The sequence below is a fragment of the Dryobates pubescens genome, chromosome 25 (assembly GCF_014839835.1).
Source record: "Dryobates pubescens isolate bDryPub1 chromosome 25, bDryPub1.pri, whole genome shotgun sequence".
Lineage (NCBI taxonomy): Eukaryota > Metazoa > Chordata > Aves > Piciformes > Picidae > Dryobates > Dryobates pubescens.
The window spans coordinates 8,014,675-8,035,423 of NC_071636.1; the positions used below are offsets into that span (position 1 = coordinate 8,014,675).

The window sequence follows — 20,749 nt, forward strand, 5'->3', positions numbered from 1 at the left end:
AGGGGCCGGCGGGCGGCGGGAGGTCGCTGCCTGCCCCGGTGCGCGGAGCCCGGTGCGCGGCCCACCATGAACAGCATCAAGAGCGTTCCGGCGCGGGTGCTGAGCCGCCGCGGAGGCCACAGTCTGGAAGCGGAGCGGGAGCAGTTCGACAAGAATCAGGCAAGGGCAGTAGAAGGGGGGTGCTGGTGGTGCTGCTGCTCCGGTACCGGCTCCGGTTCCCGGTATGGGTTTGAAGATTGGCCCGGCCCGGTCCGGTCCGCGGAGCAGCGCCTCGGGGCGCACTGAACGTGGGAGCTTCTCAGGGGATGGGGGAGGTGGGCGAGTGTCCACCGGGCTCCGGTGATCCCCCGGTGGGGCAACGCGGCCGCCATCCGTCTGTCCGTTCGTCCGCTCGCCCCTCCGTCTGTCCGTCACCGCTACCCCACCCCCACCTGCCTTACCGCTTCCTCCTGCCGCGGCCCCGGGATGGTCCCGCGTGGGTACCAGCCCGGCCCGTTGCCCCTGGGCCGGCTACCGGGGCTGGGTCCCCGCTGTGCGCCGCTCCCTCGGTGGGCAGCAGAGCCCTGGGCAGACCGTGTATGTGTTCTCTTCCGCAACCCCCCCGGGCCTTATCGGCAGGTAAACACGGCCGTGAGCAAACACGGGAAGTTTTATGGCTCCGGCCGAGCCCGGGTGCCGCTGTAGGCAGGAACCCGGGGTTGTCCCCCCGGTGCTCACCGCTCCACTAACGTGCATCTTTGCATCCCTGCCACTCCCCCCGGACCCAGTCCCCGCGGTAGCACGACCTGCCCCAGCGAACCTCGGGGATGTTTGGCACCGGGGATGGGTCACACGAGGGGTGTCCTTGCGGGTATCGGAGTGCCCGGTCCCGGAGAGGGTGACAGAAAGCAAAGCCTGAATGCATTGGTGCCCCGTGGGTCCAGCTTGGATGGGATGTCCATGGCCCTCCCTGTGGCCTCTGTAGGGTGGGATGGTGCTTGGGCACTGACAGGGCTGGCGTATGGTTTGTGGGAAATGAATTAATTATAGGACATTAATTAGGGACTGACAGAAGGACAAGCTCACTGGCTGCCCCAGCAAAAGTAATAGAGACTTCCCAGCACACGTTCTCTGACCACTCGGGATTTTCAGGCTGCCAGTTCATCTCAGATATTGTTCCTCTTTGCCCCATTCCTGTGCTGGTCCTTCCCTGACCCCTGGGCTGGTTTGGCCCTGGAGAGCACCAGCAAAGGCAGGTGGTGATTTTGGGCCTTGTGGGGTCACGGTCTCGCTTGACCATGCTGGGTAGGAAATGGAGCTTGTTGGGTTTGGGGAGCAACACGAGAAAACCGGCAATTCCGGTTCCTTCCGGACGTGTCTCCTTCAATCGCCCCGCTGGGCACCGCTGATAAATAATTACAGCTGCAGCACTGCCTCATGTGCCGAAGGGCAGCTTGTGCCAGGCGGACAGGACCACTTCCATCCTGCCCTTCCATGGTGTTTTGGTTTTTTTGGTGGGAGTTGTGCTCTGCATTGGTGCAACTTCACTTGCAGTCACAGAGATGCTTTGGGCAGAGCCACATATGGGGCAAGTGCATGATTGCTCTCTCTTGGAGCTGAACCCCAGGCTTGCTGGTTGATGGTCACATTTACCACCCAGAACTGACCTTTCTTTTTTTTTCTCCAGGAACTGCTTAAAAACTGTCCCAAAAGAGCTTTCTCCTATCATGGTTTCCCATAGCAGTGCTTCTGGTTAGAGCAAAACTCTTTCAATGTCAGTACATGGGTATTGATCTGCCATTTATGCCTAATTATAGCAGCTGCAGAGACAGCCACTGGTTGCTTTTGTATGGCAGGGGTGCCAGTGGTGTGTTCCTTCTGTGTGCCTTTGCTGGCCAGGGATTTCACACCACCCTTGAGAATGCTGCTGCTGAGATCAAGCACCCCATCTCTTCTTGAGAGGGCCAGGGCAATGCCTGTGGGTGCAGACAGGGGTTGCCTGCCCTGGTGCAATCCCAGGTGCTTGTGGGTGATGTGAAGGTCACCTACTTTCCCTGAAAATGCTTTTTTGAGGTCTCAAGTTGGCTTGATGGAGACATGCCCCTTGAAGTGGCCACACGTGAGAGGAGGGAAGCCACCGTCCTGCAGCAGACACTCACTGTGCAGCCTGGCAGGAGGCAAAGCTTGCCTTTTTCTGCAGCCAGTGTTTGTTTCCTTTTCTTCAACAAGAGGGTTAGAAATCCAGCGAGCTGTGGAGCCACCAGGAGTGCTGCCTGTGTGACTGCTGAGTGGTGCTTTTCTGGTGCAGTTTGGGAAGCAGCAGCATAGGGCAAGGAACTCCGGAGCAGCCGTTTCCAGTTCAGCTGATCCGACAGCCCTTGTGCCGCCCAGCTGGGGAAGGTTTCCAGCTTGAGAGCCTTCTGCCAAAAAAATCACTCCCCGCCATGGCATGGCGCCGGGACCTGGCATCCACCTGCCAGGTGGGGATTGTGGCCTCGCGGGATGCCGGGGCTCTGGGGAGACGTGGGCGGGGAGGATCAGGCCGTAATTAAAAGCAGCCTGGAAAGAAGGGGTGGATGTAAACTGTGCTCCTTCATTTGGGCGCTTTGATCCCAGCTTTAGTCACCAGCTTGGTACGTGAGGGCTGTGAGCATGTGGGCTGCACCCATGTGGGCTTCCATGGCCTGCGGCTGGACAGGTTTGGGGTCAGACACCCTGCCCCAAGTCAGTGGGGCTGGGGCTGTACCGCTCCCCAGTGATCATGGGGAATCAATCTGCAGGTGGCATGGAGGCTTTTGATGGGCTGGTTGTGTGCCCACAGTGACAACTGGGCCCTGCCCATCTCCAGACGTGCCGATGATGTCTCAAGAGGTGCAGTCAAGGGTGAATCTGCCATTTCTGAACCACCCTCCGTATCCCAGCAGCCATCAGGGACATCCTAAAGGCATTTGTGTCTGGGCTGCAACATTGCCCTGTGCCTGTTGCTGATTCCACCATCCCCTTTCCGTGGACCTCCTCGCCAGCCCGGAATCTGGATCCAGTGAAAGAACACCTGAACCAACAGCCCCAAGGGTTTGGTGCCACTGTAGTTTATTTGGGACCATGCTGGATGTGACATCTTCATCATGGTGGTGCTATGGGTGGGCTGGGGGCTGCCTCTGCACAAGTCTGCTCCTCTGTGCTGGATGTGAAATGGCTCAGTTGGCACCTCTATGCTGAATCACCAAGGATGAAACCAGCCTCTCTGCCACCTCCCAGGCTGAATTTTGGCTGATCAGGCTGGAAATGAGATTATGGGCAATAACTCACCAGCACCAATGAGAGTTACAGCCTGGTTTTGAGACAGGCCAGCTAGTTCCCAGCCCTATCCACATCCAACCAAGCAGCCAAGCTCCTGTCCTCCAGAGACAGCTCCAGGCTTTTGGGTGTTGGGTGCTTTGGGAGAGGTGGCAGTGCTGCAAGTGCCTGTTCTGGGCACTCCAGACTTGTTAACCTTCGGGGTAAGAGGATTACAGCAAGTCAGCAGCTTAACTCCACTGCTGCTTTACAGCCCCACATGGCAGGGTGACACTGGGGCTTCCCCACCACGGGAAGGGCAAAAGCCCAGCAGCTGTTTTAGGACAGGCTCACTTTTTGGAACATATTCATGGTGGTTTTGTTGCTATTGTGCACAGCTCATAGTCTGTGTCAAGAAGGAGCCAGACACTTTTCAGTGGTATCCTGTGATACAAGAAGAAGCAACAGACACCAACTGGAACACAGGAAGTTCTACCTGAACATGAGGAAAAACTTCTTTACTGTAAGGGTGATGGAGAGCTGGAGCAGACTGCCTAGAGAGATTGTGGAGTCTCCTCTAAAGAGTTTCAAAACGCATCTGGACATGATCCTGTGTCACCTGCCCTAGGTGATCCTGCTTTGGCAGGGGAGTTGGACCTGATGATCTCTGTCAGTCCCCTCCAACCCCTACCACTGTATGATTCTACAGGCACAGCTGGTTTGGGCTCGTTTGGGGTGGATTCATTATGTTGACACCTTTGGCATTGCCCTTTCTGCGCAGTGTCCGGTTCCCCCTGCATAAGCCAGGAGCATTCAATACCTGGGTGTTGGGTTCCTCCTCCCACAGCAACGTGCCTCAATTCAGAGGTGTCCCCTGTGCAAGCAGGTGCTTTCCCTGGGAGGGGAGATAAGGCTTTTATAGGGTTTTACTGGTTGTGGGGCTGCAGGGAGGGACTGGGTTTCTCTTCCGGCACGAGCGCTGGCGGCGGGGCCGCTTCCTGCCTTCCCAGCTGGGACCTTTTCCTCTACTGGTGACCAAGGGCTTGTGGATGTGGGCACAGCCTCAGTGCTCATGCAAGGATGAAGCATCTCAGTTGAGTCTGCGGACAGCTGGGGAGAAGGAAGTTCCTCACTGATCGCAGCAATTTGGTTTTGCAGCTCATCATCATATGGGAGACACAGCTGCCCCCTGTCTTCTTTTGGAGCAAACTCATCATTTAAAGTGCTGTGATCAAACGCGTTAAGATATTGATACAGATAATCCTCCTCTGACCGTCACAGCGCTCTGGATTTGTGCTCCATCAAGATGAACATCGTGGCTGCTGCTCCCTTCTTGCCTGGGGGCTGTGTTTGCACAGGGCAACATTGTCAGAAAACCCACCTCACCACCCCCTGCTTCAAAGGCTTCTTGTGATTAGACAAACAACCCTGGAATCTGGCATCTAAGTGTCTTGCTTTAGTTCTCCCTGGGCATGGCACTGAGTTCAGGCTGCAAAAATGAAGGAATTTATTTCCTGGGACAGGAGGGAGCATTGGCTACACAGCTGGTAGTGGCCCAGCTCCAATGGCCCAGCTCCAACTGGTTGTGTTGGGGATGGAGAGTGTTAACGAGCTGCTTTGATCAGGGAACAAAAAGCCTCTTTAGGTGTGTCAGAGACAGCTCTGAGGTGACAAAGGTGTTATAAAATTCAGGGTATTCTCCAAAAGCACTGGGTGGCCAGGCTGTTCCCAGCTTGCAGCACTCCCAGGTCTTTGTTTTGGGGGGATGTGGATTTGGGACCATGAGGGTCGCGGGGGTCTGATGGCCACTCTCTCCTCCTCTCGCAGGCCATCAGCATCAGCAAAGCCATAAACACACAAGAAGCTCCAGTAAAGGAGAAACATGCCCGCCGTATCCTTACCATCAGCTCATCAGGATGGCATGGAGAAGATCCAGTGCTGGGCTGGGAAGTGTTTCACCCCACGGGGTGGCAGCCACGGAGGTTTGGGAGACAGGAGACCCAGGCAGAGCTTGGTGGGGGAACGGCATCGTGTAGGTTTGTCCATCAGTGGAAAAACAAACAAGTGGTGCAAAAAAATTGTGTTTCTTGGGCAATAAATGCAAAGGGCCCTGGCATGTCCTGCAGCAGGGGAGGGTGCACCAGAAAAAAGTGCAGGGGTGCTTTATCTGCAGGTGCAGCATGGCACTGTTGGTCTCTGTGCCTGAGGGATGCTCAATGCATGTCCCCTTTTTAATGAAAGCTGAACAGGAATAGTCCCCAGCCAGTCCCCTGCTCCCATATATCTGTGGTTGGCCTTGACTGGGGCAAGGGATCATCCTGGGGACACACCACGAGAAGGGAGCGTTCACCTTCTGGTCCTACGCCATCGGGCTACCCCTGCCCAGCAGCGCCATCCTCAGCTGGAAGTTCTGCCATGTCCTACACAAGGTCCTGCGCGATGGCCACCCCAATGTGAGTGTTCCTTCTGAAGCCTCTCTCCTGCATCACTGGTGGGGGGGAAATTTTTGGCTTTTGATGTCCCTCTGTGCAGAGGGTGGGTTTCCTTCCCTGTCCCAGTCACCTGTCTGAAGCCATGGCACCACAAAGCATGCTGTTATCTCACATCTTTGAAACTTCTCCATTCAAACCCCAACCTCTGGTGGCTGTTGAAGGGCTTGAGTATCTCCCAGAGCTGGAGTGGCATAAGGGACCAGATCCGTTCTCTTGCCCAGCTTCAGAGCAGGGTAGTGGGTGCTTGCCCAACTCTGTGCCAGTCCCACATGCTGAGTCACTCCCATTTTTGTTTCCAGGTCCTCCAGGACTGCCAGAGGTACCGCAGCAACATCAGAGAGACAGGAGACCTGTGGGTGAGTGGAGTGAAGCAAAGGTTTGTGCATTGTGATGGGTCCAGAGGTGGGTGCTGAAAAACATCGTGGGCACAGGGAGAGCAAAGCACCACCTGAAATAACCCATCTCTGAACCCACTGGGTGATGGTTCTGTGCATGGCAGAAGGAAAGAGTGCAAGAGCTGTAGGGCTGGTGTAGGTTCACCAGCATGCATGGGTTCTGCTGGATGTGGTCACATCACACCGGGTTCACATTTCCCCTTGTGCCTCTGGCAGGGACATTTGCATGACAGGTATGGGCAGCTGGTGAACATCTACACACGCCTTCTCCTTACCAAGATCTCCTTCCACATCAAGGTGAGACCCTCTGCTACTTCCACACCTGGCATGCTGGGGGAGATGGGGCTTTGCTAAGGGGTGTGTTACACCAGCAAAAATACTAGCAGCACTGGTTGGACTTGCTGATCTTAGGGGGCTTTTCAAATTAAAGTGATTCTATGCTAACTGATATATTTGTGGTTTTTTCTCTTTTATAAAGCATCCTGAGTTTCCCCCAGCCCTCGAAGTGTCAGATGAGGTGCTGGAAAAGACTGCGGGGACAGACGTGAACAACATGTGAGTGACCTGGCAGGAGTTCAGTGACTGGTGTGTGGTCACTAGCTCTGTGCCACCCAGCTGGCAGCATCCTAATGCCCCTGATTGGGGCAGCCATCAGTGGTTTGTAAACTGGTTGGATGGTGCATGATTCCTCCTGCACCCACAGAGTGGTGAGAAGTGTAGATGTCAGAAGCAAAGCCACCAAATTCTTTTCAATTTGAGTCCTTGCTGGTGTGGGCACGCAGAACAAGCATGGGCAGCTGGAGCAAGGATGTCTCCACCACCAGGTGATGAGGTTTTGTTGTGGTTTGTGTTTTTTTTTGGCAGCTTCCAGCTGACAGTTGAGCTGTTCGACTACCTGGACTGGGAGCTGAAGCTGTCAGAGTCAGGTGAGGAGGTGGCAGGTCCCTCCCGCTTACCCTGGGGCTCTTGAGCAATAGTTTCACTCTTTGGTCAGGAATTGAGTTCCGGGAGGCTGAGGTCAGAGGCTCAGGTCCTTCCTCCTCCTCCAGTGAGGTTTCTGAGGTTGTTTCTCAGCTGTGTTCCCCCTGCTGGTGCTCTGTGGAGGTGGTTGGAGGAAAATACTTAAGGAGCATGGCTGGTTTGAGCCCACCTGAGCAATGCAGAGTGTTGTTTCCAGAGCAGTGCTGCTCTGAAATGTTTTTATTTTGTGTTAGTACAGCCACGTCAGTCACAGAACTGTTTTGTTTGGAAGAGACCTTTAAGATCATTGAGTCCAACTGTTTACCCAGCACTGCCAGGTCACCACTAAACCATGTCCCTCAGCACCACATTTCCATGGCTTTTGAATCCCTCCAGGGATGGGAGTCCACCACTGCCCTGGGCAGCCTGTTCCCAGGGCCCAACCCTTTTGGGGAAGAAATTGTTCCTCATGTTCAAACCAAACTTTCCCTGGCACAACTTGAGGCCATTTCCTCTTGTCCTATTGCTTGTTCCTTGGGAGAAGAGACTGACCCTGACAATGTCTGTCCTCTGTTCCTGGAGACAAGTGCATCATGTTACCCAAATCCTTTCTGTCCCCCCAAGGCAGAGGATGGGGCTGTACCTCAGTCTAAATGCTCATTTCCCCTCTTTGAAATATCTCCAGAGAGGGTTGGAGGTCCCTGCCTGGGTTTGCTTCTCTCACCTCCTTCTTGAGGAATTTTTAGATGGCTTCAAAATGCTGTGGTTCTTCCTCCTGAGGAAGTCAGGAACACAGAGCTGCCCTGGAAAACAGGGCACAGTGGGAGAGCCTGCACAGCCTCCTGCTTCTCCTCCTGACCCAGTTATACAGAGAATTTATATTCATAAATACTTTAAAGCTGAGCAGGGAAGAAGCCACAGTGGATATGCTGGCTGGATTTCTGCCAAGGGAAGGGATCTGTTTCCAAGCCAGGGCAGATGAGGTTATGGTGCCGGCGGGCTGTCCCCTGCCCTGCGATCCTCTCCTGGCATGATTAAACAGAGCAGAGCAAAACTGCTTGCCTGCCTTGGCTGTGTCACGCAGCAGCAGCTCCTGAGGGCACCTGTCCTGCCTTTGCATCATCCCAGGGTTAAATCCCTCTTTTTTTGGGGTCAGGGTATTGTGGGCAGAGCTGAGCATCCCTTCCCTCTGCTGCCACATTCCCTTTGGGCATTTCATTTCCTTGCGGGGTGCTGTTCCCAGCTCAGTGGGACAGGACAGGCACCAACCCTGACATTTACCCTGTGTCCTGGCAAAACCTCATCCATCATGGTTAATGATCAAGCCAAATGGCCTGGAGCAGGATGGTTCTGCAAACCAGCACCTCACCACGCTCAAACCTTCAGTTTTCAGGCAGCTCAACACCTCGATGGCAGTCTCGCAGATGTCAGCCGTGCAATGCCGCCTGGCCCCCCTCATCCAGGTCATCCAGGACTGCAGCCATCTCTACCACTATGCTGTGAAGCTGATGTTCAAGCTGCATTCCTGTGAGTTACTGGGGATGTGCCCTGTGCTGGTCTTTGCCCAGGTCAGATTTCTGTCTGGATTCTCAGGGATGTGTGGATGGGTACATCCACTACCATGTCCCAGTATCCCAGCTGGGCTCTAAGAAGACCTGCTCCATCCCACATAGATGTCCAGATGAAGGAAGTAGAAGGGCTTGTCCTTGATGAATTCAAACTAATGTGCTTTGAAGCCCCCTGCATGGGATTGCTGGGCAGTACAGCATCAGGGGCCTCATGTGGGTGTTTTGGGGTTCCTGGGCCCACCTCTCACTGTGCCACATCCCTGGTACCTATACCAGGGATAGGGACACCCCATTCCTGTCCTGACCATTCCCATCTCACACCCACCTGGTCTTCACCTCACTGACTTGTGTCTGGAGCAATCCAGGTGCTGTGTATAAATTTGCAGCACCAGATCGGTCACAACTGCCTCCCCTCTCCATCACCCCAGGTCTGCCGTCTGACACGCTGCAGGGCCACCGAGACCGTTTCCATGAGCAGTTTCGCAGGTAACCCAGGGATGAGGTGGGGTGGCAGGGTCCCTTTCCTCCTGCCAAGCCCCCACCATGAGCAGTTTTTCTTTCTCCCCTTTCCAGCCTCAAAAACTTCTTTAAGAAAGCATCTGACATGCTGTATTTCAAGCGGCTCATCCAGATCCCCCGCCTGCCGGAGGTATGGTGGCACTTGGTCGTCCGTGATGCTTTGGAGAGCCTGTGGGTTCAGAGTGCAAAATGATGTCCCCATGGGCGGGTTTGGGGTCTAGGGATGCTGCAGAGGGACACACTGGCCCATCTCAGCAGCAGGGGGCAGCTGCCTCCCTCGCCTTGGTGATCTGCTGTGACAGTCCCCAAAACCCCAGGTGATGCCACCACGACTTCTTGTCCCTGCAGAGCCCCCCAAACTTCCTGCGGGCGTCTGCGCTGGCTGAGCACGTGAAGCCAGTAGTTGTCATCCCCGAGGAGGCTCCTGAGGATGAAGAGACAGAGAACCTAATTGAGATCAGCACAGCTTCTACCACAGAGCCACAGGTGGGAACACAGGGATAGGGACCCTGGGATGGGAGGGGGCAGGTACCCACAGCCTGGCTCAGCTTGACACTTTCTGTCTTCTGCAGATCACCTCAGACATATTTGATCAAACCTTTGGGCCACCCAATGGCATTCGAGATGACAGGTATGAGAGTCCATGGTGGCAGGAGGGGGGCACTCACTGCCACGTGGGACCAACATGTCTTTCTCTACAGGGATGCCCAGATCGAGAGCCTGAAGAGGGAGGTGGACATGCTCCATGCAGAGATGGAGAAGATTAAACTAGAGGTAAAACTTCACCAGTGTGGGAAATTGGGATGGGTTTTGGTGCTGTAGCATGGAAACCCCAAAGGAATGCAGCAATAGCAAGGTTCTGACACCCAACACTGTGTTTTGGGACCTCTTCCAGTGCCAGAACCTTAATTCTGATAGAGGTGGGGTGGAGGTGTGTGAGACCTGTCCCTTGCTGTCCCAGCCAGCTGTTAGCTGTGGGAACAGAGCAGCTGCAGAAGCCAAGGCAAGAGCTTTCCTGTGCATCTCGGAGCTGCTTTGCCCAAATCACAGCCCGGCACCTGAACAGAAATGTTGGGAAGGGCAGAATCATTGCTGGCACAGACACCAGGCAGTGCCCAAGTCTCTGTTGATGTCCCACAGGCTCAGCGCTACATCACACAGCTCAAGGCACAGGTGAACAGCCTGGAGGGTGAAGTGGAGGAGCAGCGCAAGCAGAAGCAGAAGGCACTGGTGGACAATGAGCAGCTGCGGGATGAGCTGGAGAGGCTGCAGAAGGTGAAGCAGGACAGCGACAGGTCCCAGCGGCTCTGCGCCGAAGCAGAAAGTAGGTGCCCTACAGCACCCATCATCTGAGGGACACCTGCACCAGGGTTGCTGATTCTTTCTTGCCCCATCCAGAGAAAGCCAACGCCACTGAGATCCGCTACACGAAGCTGAAGGAGAAGCACAGTGAGCTCATCAACACACATGCCGAGCTCCTGAGGAAGGTAATGCTGATGCCTGCACCAGCTGGGGACCAATCACTGCCTTTGTTCCTCTGCCACCACCAAGTGTGCCTTGTGCTTGCCCAACCCCACTCTGTATAGGTCCCATCATCCTGTACCCAGGGAGCCCAGAGCACTGAGTGGGGTGCACCCCTTGAATAACGGTCCACTGCAGGTCACTGTTTTGGATGCTGTGAAAAAAGCATCTCCAGGCTACGCCCCCAGCCAGAATTTGGGCAGAATGAGCATGTTTGTAGCGAGGGTCCCCACGCTAAATGCTCAGTAATCCCCATGTCTGTGCAGAATGCTGACACTGCCAAGCAGCTGACGGTCACACAGCAGAGCCAGGAGGAGGTAGCACGGGTCAAGGAGCAGCTGGCCTTCCAGGTGGAGCAGGTCAAGAGGGAGGCTGAGATGAAGGTGAGCTGGCATAGCTTGGGATCCTTCCTTGCTCTGGCACTGAGCCCTTCCCAGCACAGCAAACACGAGGGCTGGTCATAGTTTGGGTGCAAGTGGTGGTGGCGGTGGTTGGTGGTGGTCCCTGACCCTGGAAAGAGCTGCCCTGGCTCCTCAGGAGGGTGTTAATTAATGCATGCTTCATTCCCTCTGCTCAAATCTGCCTTTTTTTCCCCCAAAGAAAATGCTGCAGTGCAAATTGATGGGTTTGGGTGCTTCCATTCTCTGGCACCCAAACTAGGGGCTGCTCCCCAGATTCCTGTCTTTGGCAAAGGAGCCCTTCCAGGACATCCCCCTCAAACCCTCAAAACCCCTCCTGCAAAACTTGGCCAGGCTCCTTCCCACCACCCTGGTTGTGTGCCTGTGCCAAACCAGGCCAGAGTGTGTTTGCAGCGTCTGACCCCCTGATGTGTGGTTGCAGCTGGAGGACCAGAGTGTGCAGATGGAGCAGCTGAGGCAGGAGCTGGATGCCCGCCGGCATGAGCTGGACCAGGCGCAGCGCTCGCTCAGCCACGCCAAGCAGGTACAAGGCTGGGGTACAGGATGCCCTCAAATCCTCTTCCTAAGTCCTTGTCCTAGAATCATAGAATCATGTAGCTGCTGAGGTTGAAAGAGACCCTTGAGATCATAAAGTCCAAGTGCTTGCCTGGTGCTCACAATCCCACCACTACTGCTAAACTACTACCCCTAAACCACATCCCTCAGCACCACATCCATGCATCTTTTGAATACCTCCGGGGATGGTGACTGCACCACCTCCCTGGGCAGCCTGCTCCAATGCCTGAGAACCCTTTCTGGGAAGAAGTTTTTCCTAATAGCCAACTTGAACCTTCTTTGGCACAATCTGAGGCTGTTTCTTCTTGTCCTGTCGCTTGTTGCATGTGAGAATAGACTGACCTCCATGTCACTCCAACCTCGTAGTTGTAGAAGGAGATGAGGTCTCTCCTCAGCCTTATCTTCTGAAGACTAAACTACCCCAGTTCCCTCAGCTGTTCCTCATAGAACTTGTCTTCAGAGCCCTTCACCAGCCTAGTTGCACTTTGGATGTGCTCAAGGACCTCAATGTCCTTCTTGTAGTGAGGGGACCAAAACTGAACACAGTATTCAAGGTGAGGCCTCTCAAGACCACATGCCTGCCACCATGGGCAAGCCAAAGTTGTGAAAAGCAGCCTAGGGAGCTGTGATAGGGCTGAATGCAGATCCACCCCATCAGTGTCATGAGCTGGGCATGTCCTCAGTTCCCCCATGTGTAACTGTTGGGCCCATGATGTGGTGACAGCTGGGTGACAGAGCTCTCCTGGTGGTGCTGGCAGGCAGGTGCAGAGCTCAGTGCCCAGGTGGAAGCCCTGCAGACCGAGAAGGAGGTGCTGAGGCGGTCAGTGAGTGAGAAGGAGTGCGAGCTGCTCTCCACGCGTGGCCTCGTTGAGGAGAAGGAGCTGCAGCTGAGCCAGGAGGCAGACAAGGCCACGAGGGAGATCTGTGAGCTGCAGGGCAGGCTCCTGGAGAAGGTATGGTGCTGTGTGGAGAGCCAGCTACCACTGCTCTCCATGGCAAGACGTGTTTGGGGGGTGCTGAGCAGTTGTGATGGTTCAGCTGGCCCATCATCGGTGTAGCTGGTGGGATATGACCTGCATCAGCCATAATGGGATTCTTCGGCCTAATCCTGAAAAGGGGCTCCCTAGGGATATGCAAGTGATGGGGCCATGGTGCTGGGCATCCTGTGTCCCAGTTGTGCCACTCACCTGTTCCTCCCATCCCACAGAGCAACCAGGAGCAGAGCTTGCAGCAGAAACTGCTGGATGAGCAGTTCAACATCCTGCAGGAGACGGTGCGGGAGGCAGAGGATATCCTTCGTGATGCGGTGGCGAAGCTGGATGACCCGTTGCATGTCCGCTGCACCAGCTCCCCAGGTACATCTCACCTGACCATTGCTCAACCTACAGTCCCTTCTTCATCCAAGATGGATAACATTGCATCTCAGCATCCCCCAGGCATTTTCTCCTACCAAATATCACGCCCAAACAGATTGGGGGTAGACTTCCCAGGAATGAATTTTTAGTTCTCAGCACTGTTTTGCTCAGATTTCAGTGCTGTTTGCCAGCCAGGGTCATGAGGACCTCTGTTATCTTGGTCTTCCACTCAGTGGTTCCTCATGGAGTCATCACTTGTGCTTGTTCAGACCCTTGGCAGCCTGACCACGCTAACGAAGCTAAATTCCTTGCAGATTACCTGCTCAGCCGGGCACAGGCAGCGCTGGAATCCACGGATGCCCTGGAGAATGGGCACGCGCAGTACGTGGCCTCCATGGCAGGTACCTGGGGCTGGGGACCAGTGGCATTGCTTGCACCTTTTATTTTTATGCATCCAGCAGCCCTCAGCTGCTCTGGGGCCATCAGCAAGCGTGCAGTACCCTGGTAATGGAGTGACATGGCAGATGGAGTTGGTGGGTTCCCATGCACTCATTTGGGGAGCCATCTGCAAGCTGGAGGGAGGGGCCAATACCAACCTCTTCAAGTTCTTATATTGGTCCTTGCTTTTGAGGATGGATTGCATCCCTCAGGAAATGGCAAGGGGTGCCCTGGGCTGGCAGTGCCTGACCACATCCTCTCTCTGGCAGATGCTGCAGGGCTTGTGGGGGCTCTGGCCCTCTTCGCACACCTCACGGCTGACACCATCGTGAATGGCAGCGCCACGTCCCACCTGGCTCCCACCGACCACGCTGACCGTGAGTGGTGCAGTGGGCGTTGTGGGGTTTTGTGTTCGTGGGGCTTATTTTTGGGGAGGTTGTGCCAAAACCTTCTTCTCTGGGAGCCAGCTATGGGCATGCTCCTGGGTACCATTTTATGCTCTTCTGCAAGAAATTTGCTGGATGCTGCTGATGCTCAGCATCATCTCTGTGGCCAAAGGCAGGAGGAAGAGGAGGGTGGCAGGGCTGGGAGAGAGGGACCCCTTGCCCAGCAAGGGGCCTGGCACTGACCCGTTGTCTCCCCAGGGCTGATGGAGACGTGCCGGGACTGCGGGCAGCGGAGCCTGGACTACCTGGGTGAGCTGAAGGACAAGCAGACCCTGGGGCATGCACAGCTGGGGGACGTGCGACGGGCACTGCAGGGGGTCCTGCAGCTAGCCCAGGTAGGAGATGGAGCCCAGTGCTCCCACCTTCCCACTCAGGGCTGGCAGGGTCATTTGCTGGCATTGGTATTTCCTAAAGCAGAAAGCAAAGCAGGCAGTTGTGCAGTAAGATGTCTCCGTTGGTCAGGCAGGGATGTTTGCTTGCAGCCTCTGGCTGCACCTTGATGGACAGCTTGTTTTTCAGAAACAAGTCAGACCATGGCTTTCCTCATTGTTCAGAGCTGAAATGGGAGCTGCTGGGTTGGAGTGAGTGCTTTGGGGTGGTTCATCTCCCATACCCACTGGTTGTAGTGCTTTCCTTGAGCCATCTCAGCTTCTGAGTGCTGAGACCCTTCCTGGTGGTGCATAGAGACAGTGACCCTCAGCTGAAGTTTTTCATCCCAGTAACCTCTGCAGAGTAAAACTTCTCAACATTCAGATACTTCTTTTCGTAAAGCCCCTGTTAGTTTTTGCCATGAAACCACTGTTCATTCAAAGGCCATCAGCACTCCAGAGCCATGCCCTGCTGAAACTGCTCCTGTGATCAAGTTTTATCACCTTGATTTGGGGCATTTCTTACCTCTGAGTAATGCTTGCTGCCAGTTGGTGGCACACGTGCTGGTCTGCAGAATGTTGCTCCTGCAGATACTCGGGGGTGGGGGAAGAGGTTGAATACCTTGGTTCTCTCCCTCTGCCTAAAACCTCCTGGCTGCTGCTCCCTCCTCTGACAGGAGCTAAGGCCCAAGAGCTTAGACATCAAGCAAGAAGAGCTGGGAGACATGGTTGAGAAGGAGATGGCCTCCACTTCAGAGGCAATTGAGGATGCTGTCAGGCGGATAGAGGTGAGACAAGGCTGCAGGGTGAGCCATTTGGGTGCCTTGGGGCAGCAAAATGTCCATCTCTCCTCCACCCTGCTTACCACAACATGACATCCAAACCTTCTTCCTCTTGTGTTTCCCAACAGGAGATGATGAGCCAGGCCAGAAACGAGAGCTCTGGTGTTAAGCTTGAAGTGAATGAGCGGTGAGTTTTGGGGGGTTGTCTGCGACAGCCATGGGTAGGTTTCTGTTACATGTCCATACCTGCTGGGCTGTGCTCTGCTCCAAAGCCCTGTGTGTGCCTTGGTGCTGCATCAACCTCACACTGAGCACAAAATTCTCTTTAGAAGGGTGGACCTTCATCTTGCATGCCTCAGCCAACTGTTTGCAGATGCTTTGTGAGCTGCTTAGTTTGGATATTAGGAAAAATTTCTTTGCTGAAAGTGTGGTCAGGCATTGGAACAGGCTGCCTAGGGAGCTGGTGAACTAACCTGCAGGCTGGCTGGTCTCCATCAGAGACCCATTTTCTATTTGAAGCCAAAGCCTTCTTCCCTGGATGCAGTGTTGAAGAATGCTGAACACTTTTCTCTTGTTTCCCTGCAGGATTCTGAACTCCTGCACGGACCTCATGAAGGTCAGTACTGCAGAAACCTATCTAGGGCATCAAAGATGGTACAAAACAAACTTCTATCATTGACAGCATTGATTCTTCTCTATAAAATCCCCATCAAACCCCAGCACCTCTTTTCCTTCGTTCCAGGCTATTAGACTTCTTGTATTGACATCTACAAACCTGCAGAAGGAGATAGTAGAAAGTGGCCGGGTAAGTGCTTCCCTGCACCCCTCTGCATCAACAGGAGGTGTGGGAGAATTTCCCAGAGTTTGGAGAAACATGCTGGATTTCACAGTTTCCTGTGTTAGTGGTACTCTGACATTCCCACCTACTGGAGATGGGCTGCTGTCTCGGTCCAGAGAGGGGAAGAGACTCAGTTCTTTTGAATATTCCCGTGTCATGAAATTAGAGGCACAAACGAGGCCGAAATACCAACAGCTAGACTATTGCACAAATAAAGTGGATGGATCAGAAGGGGAGAGAGAGAAGAGAGAGAGAGAGAAGAAGGAGAGAGAAGAGGAAAGGAGTTATATTACCACACCCCTCACCCCCCAAGACAGTTTGAGTCTGTGGAGGAAAGGTGCTATAGCTTTGGCTGTAGAAGAGATACTGTCCTCTGAGCAGCCTATTTGCAGCTCCATGAGTTACAGCAGGCAGAGCTTAGGACATGGAGAGAGGGTTCCTCCTGGTCTGCTTTTTCCAGGCTACATGGTGATGTCTCTGTCCTGGTATTCTCTCCGTTTTTCTTCAGAGCAGCATTGCCCTGGGCTTTTCCTTCTCTCGTGTTTTCCTTCTCAGTGGCATTGTCCAGGTCTTTTTATTCTGTGTTTTCCTTCTCCTGTGTTTTTCTTTCCCCGAGCCAGTAGTTGCTCAGATCTTTTATACAGTTTTTAGGTATGTGTATTCCAGAGAGTATCCATTGCAGTGGTCTTTGCCCATTTCTAGGACAGCTGCAGTCTCGTGAGCAATCCTTATCTATGCACCTTCCCTAGAGTCATTCCAGTGGCTCTGCCCAATACACATCAGCTATTGTCTGGGCAAGCAGCAAAGGTGATTTTATCTTTGTTGAGTCATATCAAGAGAGAGATAAGATATAGGCTCTCACAGCTGCTCAGCCTTGTGCTCTCCACACACATCACTGTTACCTTTCCAAAGCCTTGTCCATCTGAAGACAATGGCCCAAACTCTTGTGCATTTAACCCAGCCCAAACTTCCAGTCTGTGGGTTCCAAAGCTACTTTTCTTGACAGGTGTTTTAGCAGGCCAGTTAGAGGGGCCTGAAGGACACAGAAATGCTGCCAATCCCTTGATTTTATGCCTTTATGTTGGAGTTTATGACTGTTATATTTTATGTGGATGTTTTATATAGATTTATGGATTTATGGATTGTTCTATATTAGAAACAAGTCGATACAGGCCATAATATTCTCATAACAACAGGGGGCAGCAACAACTCAGGAGTTTTACGCCAAGAACTCGCGTTGGACCGAAGGGCTGATCTCTGCCTCCAAGGCAGTGGGCTGGGGAGCCACACAGCTCGTGTAAGTACCCTGGGACCTCTCCCATGGCCGCTGTGGGAGGGTGCTCTCCAGACATGGCTCCATGTGCTGTTTCCAGTGCTGGCCCACGCTTCTGCATCACCCAATAACCCAAACTGTCCTGCTGACTCTGCATGGACTTAGACAATGGTTGGACACAATAACCATAAAGGTCTTTTCCAACCAGAATAACTCTGATTCCATGACTGATAATTCCATACAGAGCATCGTGGCCTGGGTCAGACCACACTCATGAAACAGGGACTACCAGTTCCTCCCTGTTTGCAAAATGGGAATGCTCCATGTCCTGGCTCCTGCTCAAATGTTTGTGGATGGAGTGGTTGGGATCAGGGCAGGCTATCTCCATGCCAATGCAGAAATTGGGGGATTGAGGGTGGGGCAAAGCTTTAAAAGTCTCAACCACTTCATTACGTAAACACAATCCTGTCTCTGCTGATGTTTTATACCCATCCATAACTTCTGGATCTGGGCTTTGAGTAATAGCTTTGTACATGAGCTTTAAATAATTACAGGCAAAGCTGCTGGTTTGAGGTCTGATACTGATTTCTAAGGGTACAGCAGGAGAGAAATAATCTGCACTTGCTCCATAGTGCATGATGAGTGTCTCTAATAGCATCTCCCTTCTGACCTGTCACTCAGGGAGTCAGCAGACAGAGTTGTCCTGCATACAGGCAAATACGAAGAGCTGATTGTCTGCTCCCACGAAATCGCTGCCAGCACAGCCCAGCTGGTGGCAGCCTCCAAGGTGAGTATCCCAGCAAGATTGTCATCTTTTAAGTCATTTTGTTCCCACAGTGTGCTTTCAGGTGATAGCATACAGCCATCCTGTCCACCTGTCCTGCAGTCTCTTCCCAGAGCTGGGAGGAATCATAGAATCCTAGAATGGTTTGGGTTGGGAGGGACCTTAAACATCATCTAGTTCCAACTCCCTGCCACGGGCAGGGACACCTTTCACTAGACCAGGCTACTCAAGGTCCCATCCAACCTGGATTTGAACGCTTCCAGGGAGGGGGCCTCCACAACTTCCTTGGGCAACCTGTTCCACTATCTCACTATTCTCACTGTAAAGAATGCCTTCCTGCTCTCCAGTCTAAATCTCCCCTCTTCCAGTTTAAAGCCATTCCCCCTCATCCTATCACTACTAGCTCTTGTCAGAAGTTGTCTTGTAGGTCCCCTTCAGGTACTGGAAAGCCACTATAGGTTCTCCCCAGAGCCTTCTCTTCTCCAGGGTAAACAGCCCTGACTCTCAGCCTGTTCCCATAGGGCTGGAACACACTTTGTGGCCTCCTCTGGACCTGCTCCAACAGTTCAATGTCTTTCATGTTTTGGGGCCTCCAGAACTGGTGTTGTACTCCAGGTGGGGGGGGTCTCATGAGAGTAGGGTAGAGGGGGAGAGTCACTTCCCTCACCCTGCAGGAAAGGAAGCTCTGACTATCTTCAAGTCAGTCTGTGATTCCAATCCATATGTCTTCACCTGCATTAATATTCCCACACCTAGCAGGACTTGCCTTGGAGATGAAGATGTGTAAAACCTCCTGTCTGTCTTCCTCCTGTCAAGCTGATTATGTAAAAAAAAAAATGTTAATAACTAACAAGAAATCCTAAATAAGCAACTGCAGGAGCCAGCACTCAAAATGATGGATTTTAGTCCTGGCCCCCTTTCTTGTTGGCGGGGGCGAAAGCAGTGGATAGAGGTTTCAATGAGCAGATGAAGAGGCAGGTTGAGGGGGAGGGAAACCCGTTCTGCTTTTTACAGCAGATGGTTTGAAAATGAAGACCATTGCTAGAAGAAAAAAAAAACACACCACCAAACAAACCTTTGCACCTGTGCTGTTTATCTGTGTGTGCTTGGCTCAGGTGGGAGCAGAACTGGTTTGGTGTCCCCGGGCTTGAAAGGCTTTGGAGGAGTCATCTTGTCTGGCAGTGATGGGATTGTCAAGGCTAATTATGTGTCAATCTGTCTGTCCATCCTTTCCACCCCCAGGTTTTCACACCCAAGAACTGTTCTGATATGGGGTACTGAATATCTCTGCTCTAATAGAACGTGGCTGCTTGGGGGTCTCCCCTGAGCCAGTGAGCACCAGTGCAGAGGTGCCATGGTGGGGACCTGTAGTCACCCCTGTGCTCTTTGCAGGTGAAAGCTGAGAAGAGCAGCAAGAACCTGATCCGGCTCCAGGAGTGCTCGCGCAACGTCAATGAGATGGCAGCTAATGTGGTGGCTTCCACCAAGTCAGGGCAAGAGCAGATCGAGGAGAAAGGTGAGGGCTTTTTTGAGGAAAAGGGATAAAAAACCCAACCAAACCCCTTTCCAGCCTTGAGGACACCCCAAGGTGCCTATCTGGCTTCAGTTCATGCAAGGATCCTCTGCAGGGAGTGTGCTTAGCGACGACCCTCCCCACTTTTCTTCACAGACACCATGGACTTTTCAGGCATGTCCCTTATTAAGCTGAAGAAGGAAGAGATGGAAACACAGGTATGGCCATGAGGATGGATTGGGTGCTGCTGTGCCTCGCCCCCTGATCCAGATCTGTACAAGGAGATCCCTTTCACCCCTCCAGCGTGGTGCTGGCAGGGGAGATCATGATCAAAATGGCTGTTTGGGTGCAGGTGAAGGTGCTGGAGCTGGAGAAGCGTCTGGAGGGGGAGCGGGTGCGCCTGGGCGAGCTGAGGAAGCAGCACTATGCCCTGGCCGGGACCTATGACACTACAGAGGACGGGGAGGCGAAACCGGCGCCAGCCCCCAGACGAGGCATCCTTAAGAAGCCCCCCTTGGCCCAGAAGCCTGGGCACAGTGAGGTAGGGTCCTCAGAGGATCAATGGACAAGGTGGGACATGTTTACAGCACAAGTGACTGATAGTTTGTTTTATCCCCATCTTGTTTCAGCCCGAGCGAGACGCTGGCACGTACCCACCTCACAGGGCGAACTTCTAGCAGGGGCTGGTTGGGTTTCCAGCAGCTGCCGTTGCCTTGGCACTGGTGTGCCTTCACGTGCGGGGGACTCCTCGCCGCCCAGCCTGCAAACCTGGATGTTGGGTTTTTCCCCTTAAAATATATTTTATTTTTATTTTATTTTCTTCACTCAGTTCTTCTCCTTCGAGCAGAGGGGCTCCTGCTGGCTCCCTGAACAGAGCAGGATGCCCTTCTCCCTCTCCTTTTCTTCCTCTTCCTTCTCCTCCCAGTCTGCCAACCACCTCTCCTGGTTTAATTTAATTTGGGGTTCATTTGGGTTGAATTTGTTTTTTTTTTTCACACTTTCTCAGCACTAGAAGTTTTCAGTAAATGTAGCTCTCTACTGTACTGCTCAGACTCTTTCAAAGAACTGTGAACTGTTTTTAAAGTAGGAAACTGCTGGGCTTTTCTTGCAATCTTTTTTTAATTCCTCTTTTTCAGCCTGAGGACTAATTTGACTTTGGGCGATGGAGTAGCCCAGAGGGTGGAGGGAGACCTTCACCTTAACCGGCACAAGGATTGTGCCAGGGGAGATTTAAGCTGGAGATTAGGAAAAATATCTTTCCTGAAAGA

General features: G+C 53.3%; 1 protein-coding gene across 1 annotated transcript; it reads left to right on the plus strand.

Moving 5' to 3' along the window:
• HIP1R (huntingtin interacting protein 1 related) lies at positions 1-20,749 on the plus strand. Its single transcript, XM_054173152.1, has 32 exons — positions 1-159; positions 5,083-5,146; positions 5,566-5,708; positions 6,047-6,103; positions 6,359-6,439; positions 6,621-6,697; positions 7,007-7,068; positions 8,489-8,629; positions 9,099-9,156; positions 9,244-9,319; positions 9,538-9,675; positions 9,762-9,820; positions 9,891-9,963; positions 10,330-10,513; positions 10,588-10,676; positions 10,977-11,093; positions 11,551-11,652; positions 12,443-12,637; positions 12,892-13,039; positions 13,354-13,440; positions 13,747-13,854; positions 14,122-14,258; positions 14,969-15,079; positions 15,202-15,260; positions 15,659-15,689; positions 15,816-15,878; positions 17,108-17,208; positions 17,866-17,971; positions 19,361-19,484; positions 19,638-19,699; positions 19,834-20,022; positions 20,111-20,749. The coding sequence occupies exons 1-32, from the start codon at positions 67-69 to the stop codon at positions 20,156-20,158; spliced, it is 3,183 nt and encodes a 1,060-aa protein (XP_054029127.1). The 5' UTR covers positions 1-66; the 3' UTR covers positions 20,159-20,749.